At 60.4% G+C, this 9,459-nt stretch overlaps 1 protein-coding gene across 2 annotated transcripts in view; it reads left to right on the top strand.

Moving 5' to 3' along the window:
• Positions 1-2,043: 2,043 nt before the first annotated feature.
• CIMIP2C (ciliary microtubule inner protein 2C) overlaps positions 2,044-9,459 on the top strand; it is a 56,877-nt gene continuing 49,461 nt past the window's right edge. For both annotated transcript variants that reach the window (XM_075925969.1, XM_075925971.1), the window contains exon 1: positions 2,044-2,169. In XM_075925969.1, the coding sequence (XP_075782084.1) occupies positions 2,096-2,169 (74 nt within the window). In that variant the 5' untranslated portion in view covers positions 2,044-2,095. The remainder of the gene's footprint in view (positions 2,170-9,459) is intronic.

The raw sequence follows: 9,459 nt of genomic DNA, 5'->3' as shown, positions 1-9,459 counted from the left end.
TGATGAATGGGGGAGGGGAGGCATAGGTTCACAGAGCCGTGCAAACCAAACCACAAAAAGAAAGAAAAATACCCTGATGGCGACTAGATTCACTGTTCCCCTTTCTTTACTCCCAATCCCTTCCGGGTTCAGTCCACTTCCATGTCTCGGATTCCTGGGAGGCATGGCGGTCCTGCCTGGGGTTAAATCAGTCTGTGGCTCTCCACTGCTGGTTTAACTCTCCCACACAAGAGAGCAGGCCAGTTTTTATACAACGCACATTTCAGCCCCTTATTCTCATTGGGTCTTCTGGCTCCCTGCCAACACCCTTGCTAGTTACTTGAATTTAACACTGACGATTCCAGGGGGGCTGATGGAGGTGGGGGTGCTGATGGCAGCGGGGTGGGGGGCTGATGTGTTTGGGGCTGCTGGCAGTGGAGGCACTGATGGAAGCGGGGGCTGATGGCAGGGGGAAGGTCAAGGAGGGGTTCATGGCTTAGGGGGGCTGATGGCGGGGGCTAAGGGGCAGATAGTGGGGAGCAGGAGGAGCAGATGGCAGGGGGGCTGGTGGCTGGTGGGGGGGGCTGTGCTGGCTGGGGAGAAGATGGGGCAGGGGGGCTGATGGCGGGGTGTATGGGGAGCTTGGGGGGCTGATGGTGGGATCTGAGGGAGGCTCTGGCTTGGGGGGTAGAGGGGCAGATGGCAGAGTGAGGCTGGGGGGCTGATGGCAGGGAGAGAGTCAAGGGGGGCTCATGGCTTGGGGGTCTAATGGCACGGGAGCAGGGGGGAGCAGATGGGGGCGGGGGGCCTGATGCTGGGGGGAGCAGATGGCAGGGAGGTTGAGGGGGTTAAGAGAGGGAACATGGGGATTGCGGGGGGCTGACGGCAGGGGCAGGGGGAGCAGACGGTCGGCGGTTTGAAGGGGTCTGATGGGGGACAGAGGGAGAAAACGGGACTCTGGCCCGGGGCGTAGGGGGCACATGGCGGGGGGGTGAAGACGGGGGCTCAGGCTCGGGGAGTAGGGGGCTGTGACGTAGTGGGGGTACCTGGCTGGTTTCTATGCTGCTGGCTCTGGGGTAACCCCCACTGGCTGCAGTTGGTACCATGGCCCAGAAGGACAGGCCATGAGTCATTATGCAAAGAAGGTCTCAACCTGTCTGACCAGTCACCCCCATGGAGAGGAACAAAGGAAGGGGGAATGCGGCCCTGGCTGGGGGCAGGGCTGGAAGAGGAGAGTGAGTTCCTGTCGGGAAAGCAGGGAAGAAGGAACTGGGGAGGGGGGCTGGGATCTCCCCTATCTCAAGGGGGCACTGAGGCCTCTTAGCCCCCAGTTCCTGTAACCAGATTACATCTGTGCTGCGCTGTATCCTGGAGGAGCAATAAACCACCCTCAATTCCACTGGCTGGTGGAGTCTGTTTGTGCCATTTCGGGGGGCAGGAGACGGGGGACCCCAACGCGCCGTCACAGGGGCACATGGCGGGGGGGGTGAAACGGGGGCTCTGGCCCGGGGCGTAGGGGGGCCCATGGCGGGAGGTTTAAAGGGGGGGCTCTGGCCCGGAGCGTAGGGGGCCCATGGCAGAAGGGTTAAAGGGGGGGGGCTCATGGCTCGGGGCGTAGGGGGCCCATGGCGGGGCGGTCAAAGGGGAGCTCATGGCCAGGGGCGTAGGGGGCACATGGCGGGGGGGTTAAAAGGGGGGGCTCATGGCCCAGGGCGTAGGGGGCACATGGTGGGGGGGGTTAAAGGGGGGACTCATAGCCCGGGAGCGTAGGGGGGCACAAGGCGGGGGGGTTAAAGGGGGGCTCATGGCCAGGGGCGTAGGGGGCCCATGGCGGGGGGGTTAAAGGGGGGCTCATGGCCCAGGGCGTAGGGGGCACAAGGCGGGGGGATTAAAGGGGGGGCTCATGGCCCAGGCGCTGGGGGGCACATGGCGGGGGGGGTCAAAGGGGGAGCCCATGGCCCGTGGCGCTGCGGGCGGGGGGAGCGAGCGGGGGGGGGGGTCCGCGCCCCTTGCGGCCCCCGCCCCCCGGCCCGTTGCCCGGTGACGCTGTTTGTGACCCCGGCCCCCGCCCGGGCCCCGCCGCCGCCTCCCCCCTCGGGCCGCCCCGCGCCCCGCCATGGCCTCGCGCAGCGCCGGCACCCTGCTGAGCGAGCACCGCGCCGCCTACGTGCCGCCCGCCCTGCAGCCCGGGTAACCCCCTGCGGGACCCCCACCCTGAATCCCCCCCCTTGCCGGACCCCCACCCGCATCCCCCCTGCTAGACCCCCACCCGCATCCCCCCTGCGGGACCCCCCACCCCGCATCCTGGGACTCTCCCCCCAGCGACCTCCCCTGCGGCCCCCACCTGCCCTGCACCCTCCTCCCCCCACAGGGACCCCCCTCCCTCCTGCACCCCACTGTCAATCCCCAGCCCCCCCTCTCCCTCTGCACCCCTCTGCATTCCTCCTGACCCCCATCACCCGCCTTCATCCCCCCTGCACCCCTCTGCATTCCTCCTGACCCCCCATCACCCGCCTTCATCCCCCTGCACCCCTCTGCATTCCTCCTGACCCCCATCACCCGCCTTCATCCCCCCTGCACCCCTCTGCATTCCTCCTGACCCCCCATCACCCGCCTTCATCCCCCCTGCACCCCTCTGCATTTCTCCTGACCCCCATCACCCGCCTTCATCGCCCCCAGGCACCCCCTCTGCATTCCTCCTGACCCCCATCACCCGCCTTCATCGCCCCCCGGCACCCCTCTGCATTCCTCCTGACCCCCATCACCCGCCTTCATCCCCCCTGCACCTCTCTGCATTCCTCCTGACCCCCATCACCTGCCTTCATCCCCCCTGCACCCCTCTGCATTCCTCCTGACCCCCATCACCCCGCCTTCATCCCCCCTGCACCCCTCTGCATTCCTCCTGACCCCCATCACCCGCCTTCATCCCCCCTGCACCCTTCCTGCATTCCTCCTGACCCCCCATCACCCACCTTCATCCCCCCTGCACCCTTCTGCATCCCTCCTGACCCCCATCACCCGCCTTCATCCCCTCTGCACCCCTCTGCATTCCTCCTAACCCCCATCACCCCGCCTTCATTCCCCTCTGCATTCCTCCTAACCCCCATCACCCGCCTTCATCCCCCCTGCACCTCTCTGCAGTCCTCCTGACCCCCATCACCCGCCTTCATCCCCTCTGCACCCCCTCTGCATTCCTCCTAACCCCCATCACCCGCCTTCATCCCCCCTGCACCTCTCTGCATTCCTCCTGACCCCCATCACCCGCCTTCATTGCCCCCGGCACCCCTCTGCATCCCTCCTGACCCCCATCACCCGCCTTCATCCCCCTCTGCACCCCTCTGCATTCCTCCTAACCCCCATCACCCCGCCTTCATTCCCCTCTGCATTCCTCCTAACCCCCATCACCCGCCCTTCATCCCCCCTGCACCTCTCTGCAGTCCTCCTGACCCCTATCACCCGCCTTCATCCCCTCTGCAACCCCTCTGCATTCCTCCTAACCCCCATCACCCGCCTTCATCCCCCCTGCACCCCTCTGCATCCCTCCTAACCCCCCATCACCCGCCTTCATCCCCCCTGCACCTCTCTGCATCCCTCCTGACCCCCATCACCCGCCTTCATCCCCTCTGCACCCCTCTGCATTCCTCCTGACCCCCATCACCCCGCCTTCATCCCCCTCTGCACCCCTCTGCATTCCTCCTAACCCCCATCACCCACCTTCATTCCCCTCTGCATCCCTCTGCATTCCTCCTAACCCCCATCACCCGCCTTCATTCCCCTCTGCATTCCTCCTAACCCCCATCACCCGCCTTCATCCCCCCTGCACCTCTCTGCAGTCCTCCTGACCCCCATCACCCGCCTTCATCCCCTCTGCACCCCTCTGCATTCCTCCTAACCCCCATCACCCGCCTTCATCCCCCCTGCACCTCTCTGCAGTCCTCCTGACCCCCATCAACCCGCCCTCATCCCCTCTGCACCCCTCTACATCCCTCCTAACCCCCATCACCCGCCTTCATCCCCCCTGCACCCCTCTGCATCCCTCCTGACCCCCATCACCCGCCTTCATCCCCTCTGCACCTCTCTGCAGTCCTCCTGACCCCCATCACCCGCCTTCATCCCCTCTGCACCCCTCTGCATCTCTCTCTAACCCCCATCACCCCGCCTTCATCCCCTCTGAACCCCTCTGCATTCCTCCTGACCCCCATCACCCGCCTTCATCCCCCCTGCACCTCTCTGCATTCCTCCTGACCCCCATCACCCGCCTTCATCGCCCCCGGCACCCCCTCTGCATCCCTCCTGACCCCCATCACCCGCCTTCATCGCCCCCGGCACCCCTCTGCATTCCTCCTAACCCCCATCACCCGCCTTCATCCCCCCTGCATCCCTCTGCATTCCTCCTGACCCCCATCACCCGCCTTCATCCCCCCTGCACCCCTCTGCATTCCTCCTGACCCCCATCACCCCGCCTTCATCGCCCTCTGCACCCCAGCGACCCCATCGCTTGCTGCACCTCCCATTGCCCCCTGTAGCCCCCACAAGGGCCCTCTGTGTCCCCATTGCCCCGGGATCCCCATAGCTCCCTGCACCCGACCCGTGGTTTCCTGCCCACACATCGCACTGGCCTTCATCGACTCCTACATCCCCATTAAATTAACGCTGGGGACACCAGTTCCCATATTCGGGACTCCTTCCGCAGTCCCCAGGATCCTGCTTTTGAGAGTAGTTCCTACCTCTAACCCCCACGTGATACTTCTGGCACCCCAGGTAGGCCCCCTTCCCAGGAGTGGGTACCCCCCACCCATTGCTCCCCTCATCCTGCAGCCCCTTTCACATTTCCTCCACTCCCCCTTCCCCAGGAGTACCCCACGTCTGTCCATCCCCTACACCCTCTCCAGGGCATGGGAACCCCATGTCCTTTCTTCCCACCTCCCCTACATTTATCTTGGGAAAGACCCCCATGACTTGCCCCAGCGTATGAAACCCTTAGAGCCCGGGGAGAACAGGGCGCTTTTCAATCATGCACGGCACAGGGCTGTGCACATGAAACTCACCAGACGGTTGTGCCGGGAGAGTGCAATGTATGGGGGTAGAGAGACGGGACGTAACGGGAGAGGCCAGGCTTCAAACCAAGATGGACCCCAGGGGTCCAGAGACGCCTCTGCCCGCCCACAGCGTGGCCAGGAACGGGACCTTGGAGCTTGCAGGAGGGAAACGGGCGTGTGCACAGAGATTGTCTGGGTCAGGACCTGTCCAGGAGTGATTCAGGGCCCCTCCTGCTCTGGCCAGTATTGAATCAATGGTGAAATCAAATTGCAATGCCTTCAGAGCTGAAGGGGAGCTGGCTAATAGATGCTCTCCCGCTGCCCAGACCTGAAGGCAGCACAGAAGGAAGGGAGGCCATTCTGCAACCCCCCTAAAATAACCTTGAGACCCCTCCTGCAACTCCCTTTTGAGGCAGAACCCCCTGCCTGAGATACACGGATCCCCCTCCCCTGTACAGGCCAGGGTAAAAACCCACAAAAGGCAGATTCCACGGGGGGAGCGAGACCACATTTCAGGGTGGTGAAACACTGGAATAAGTTGCCTAGGGAGGTTGTGGAATCACATCTCTGGAGATATTTAAGAGCAGGTTAGATAAATGTCTATCAGGGATGGTCTGGACAGTATTTGGTCCTGTCATGAGGGCAGGGGACTGGACTCGATGACCTCTCGAGGTCCCTTCCAGTCCTACTCTTCTATGATTTTTAACCCTCCCTCCACTGTCTGTGACGTGCTTTTGTGAATGTGGTAGAGCCCTAACGATCTCCCCCGCTGACAGCTCCGTACGCCACGTCTCGTGACAGGGTTCCTCGTTAGCGGCTGGCCAGCTACCAATGGGCAGTCAGCCGGGCCCAGAGCGGGTCGCTCGCAAGAGGAGCCTCACAGCTGGGTCACAGCACTTTGCCCCTTGATTTCCTGAGGGAGCCCGAAATGCTGCAGGCCGCCATCGCAGCTGTGAGCCGCACTGTGGAAAAGCAGAGTCCCTGCAATTTACGAAGGACGGGTTTGCCAGGGCTGCTTTTTAGCAAGAGACTTAGGGACTGAGCCTTAATTGCTATCTCAACGGCAGCAAAACGCTTGGCTTCCCTTACGTATCGTTTGGCCAGCAGCAGCTGTGCTCTGGGTGCTTTGCAGACAGGTACTTTGACTCTGTTCTTGCGCCGAAGCCCTTATAACCTTCGTCCAAGCTAAGTCGGGCCCTTCTCTGGTGGGTTCTGCTGCGTAGGACCAGCACTCACTCTCTGCTGGCTCTGTCATGATGTCCCGTAAGAGCGGCCTGACGGGGTCATGGCAAAGGTCCGTCTAGCTCAGTGTCCTGTCTGCCCACAGTGGCCAGCGCCAGGTGCCCCAGAGGGAGGGAATCATCAAGTGATCCCTCTCCTGTCATCCATTTCCAGCCTCTAACAAACAGAGGCTAGGGACACCATTTCCTATCCATTCTGGCTAATAAGTATCGATGGACCTAACCTCCATGGATCTATTGAGCTCTTTTTTGAACCCTGTTAAAGTCCAAGACTTCACAACATCCTCTGGCGAGGAGTTCCACAGGTTGATTGTGCACTGCGTGAAGAAAATCTTCCTTTTGTTTAAAACCTGCTACCTATTAATTTCATTTGGTGACCCCTAGTTCTTATGTCACTGGAACAAGTCAATAACTTTTCCTTTTTCACTTTCTCCACACCAGTCATGATTGTATAGACCTCTCTCCTTTCCCCCCTTAATCTCCTCTTTTCTAAGCTGAAAAGTCCCCGTCTTTTTCATCTCTCTCCATAGGGGACCCGTTCCAAACCCTCCTCATTTTTGTTGCTCTTTTCTGAATCTTTTCCAATGCCAAGATCTTTTTTGCAATGAGGTGACCACATCTGCACGCAGTATTCAAGATGCGGCCGTCCCATGGTTTTACAGAGGCAATAAGATATTCTCAGTCTTATTCTTGATCCCTTTTAAATGACTCCTAATATTCTATTGGCTTTTTTGCCTGCCGCTGCACACGGAGGGGCTGTTTCAGCGAACTCTCCACAGTGGCTCCAAGATCTCTCTCTTGAGGGGTTATAGCTAAGTTAGTGCCCATCGCGTTGTACGTGTAGCTGGGATTATTTTCCAAGGTGCGTTCTCCTTTGCATTTATCAGCATTAATATTCATTTGCCATGTTTGTGGCCTAATACCCTAGTGTTCTCTTGCACTGTCTCCTGTTTACGCCGGCAGGCAATGCAGCTGAGCCTTTCATGCCACTCCTGCCCTCGGTCCCCTCCTTTCCCTGCTTCCAAATGTTGCTGACCTATTGCCGAGGCTTGGGGAGGTGGGTTGTGATGTGTGGCCAGGCAGACTCAGCTGGACACTGGCAGAGAATTGGCATCACAGGAGTGGGAAGACAGGCAGGAGCAAACAGTAACCCAATTCCCCTAGCAGCTCACGACTCCCCTTTTGGTGTCTGGCCCCACGTCCACGTGCCACATCCATCCGAGCAGCAATGAGCTAGTGAGACATCAAAACAGGTATCAGTTACGCCGCTTGGAAAATGAACGTTAATTAGGTCAGTGCTGGGCACAAAGTGCTTTTCCGTGGCCCTTTGTGTAACCGGGTAGCGCCTCTCAAGTTTAACCCGGGAGCAGGGAGGGCAGCTGTCGTCGCTAGAGTTAACCCGTCAAACACCGCTGCGCTACGCCCTTCGAAGGTGTGTTCCTCAGCACGCTGAGGGAGCAGAGCACAGGGCGGTACCTGGTACAGCCAGTTCAGAGACCATCGCCCGCTGGAGTTCAAAGTAGTTTCCTTCTTTGGCCTATTAAGCCTGGAATGACGATGGGCAGGTTGCAATATCTCAGCTGGCAATATCTCAGCTTTGGCCTCGTCGGTGGTCCCGTGGTCTGTGGTCGTTGGTCTCGTCGGCTGGGGAGCGTTGTCGGACTCAGGGGCTGTGTCTACACTGGCGGCTTCTTGCGCAAGAACATCTTGTGCAAGGGTTCTTGTGCAAGAAGTCTTGCACAAGAACACGTCCACCTGCCACGTGCGAGCTGTGCTTTTGCGCAAGAGCGCCCATGGCAGTGCGGACGCTCTCTTGCGCAAGAAAGCTCCGCTGGCCGTTTTAGCCGTAGGGCTTTCTTGCGCAGGAAACACCTGCCGTACGTCCACACTGCCCTCTTGCACAAGAGCTCCAGCACAAGAGAGCTTATAGCTGTTAAAAAGAGCGTCGCTCTTGCACAAGACGCCCTCTCTTCCCACGCTGTACTGTCCATTTCCTTGCGCAAGAGCGGGCGGGCCGTGTGGACGCTCGGCGGAGTCTTGCACAAGAATGAGTCCAGAAGCGGCGCGCATGTGCTCCGGTGGGCCTGTTGATTAGAGGTGCACCGTCCCATGGAGCAGAGCAGCAGAGTCACAGTTCCCTGGTGTGGCGGCGCGTCGGGGTCCCCCCGCCTCCTGCACCCCCATAGTGGCACGAACAGACTCCACCAGCCAGTAGAATAGAGGTGGTTTATTGCTTCTCCAGGATGCAGCACAGCACAGATGTCATCTGGTTCCAGGGCAGGCCTAGGATGCCTCAGCCCCCCTTGCAATGGGGGAGACTGGCCCCCTAAATCCCAGCCCCTTGCTTAGGCTGCTTCCTCCATGATCCCAGACAGAAACTAAAACTCTCCTCCAGCCCTGCCCCCCAGCCAGGTGCTGGTCTCGCCCTCCTTCCTTTGTCTCCCTCCCTGGGAGGCTGAGCCGGGGTGTCTGGGTTAATCCACATTTGGGAGAGTCAGTGAGAATCTCCCATCCCAGCGCAGGGAGACCCGGGTCACAGAGCAGACAGCCCCCCACTACGCCAAGCTGGGGCCAGGAGAGGGGCCGGGAGCGGAGCAGCAAGCATGGTCTAGCGAATCCCCTGCTTCAGGGCTGGACAGGTCAGGAGGGTACTGGACCAGGGAGCCCCAACCTGTGCCTTGAAAACCGTTCCACCACCATGTAGCCTGGTTTTGTCCTCGGATAATAACGGAAAACGAGATCGTAATTAGGCCTTGTCTTGAAACAGGAACTCAGAATGCTGGTCTATTTCTTCGTCCCCTCGGGTGCCCTTTCAGCTGTGCTGGGCCCGGAGAGTCTCTCTGAACTCGGCTTGCCGGGATGGGAAAGGCTCAGCAGGTAGCAGGCTGAGTGGGAAAGACCAAAGAGCACCGTCTGCTTAGCTTGGCTGCGTGACAGCTCACCAGGGACGTGAGCCTCGGCAGGCAGCTGAGGACTGTCAGAAACCAAGGAGGGAGCAAGATGGCCTGGGGCAGGAAGAGGAGAAGTGAGGGGAAAGTAGAAGGTGGGAAATTCAGCTGCAGAATCCCAAGGGAAGTGGCGAATGCCTCCGTGCTGGGGACATTTCCATCCAGATTAAAGGGATCAGAGCCGTGGTGGGCAGCCTGCCACCCACAGGCCCCATTGTGACGGACCGGGCCGTGTCTGGGCACAGCTGAGGG

Source organism: Pelodiscus sinensis, chromosome 3 (genome assembly GCF_049634645.1).
Source record: "Pelodiscus sinensis isolate JC-2024 chromosome 3, ASM4963464v1, whole genome shotgun sequence".
Taxonomy (NCBI): Eukaryota; Metazoa; Chordata; order Testudines; family Trionychidae; genus Pelodiscus; species Pelodiscus sinensis.
Note: the sequence above shows the minus strand (reverse complement) of the source record. Positions and strands in the feature narration are given on the sequence as shown.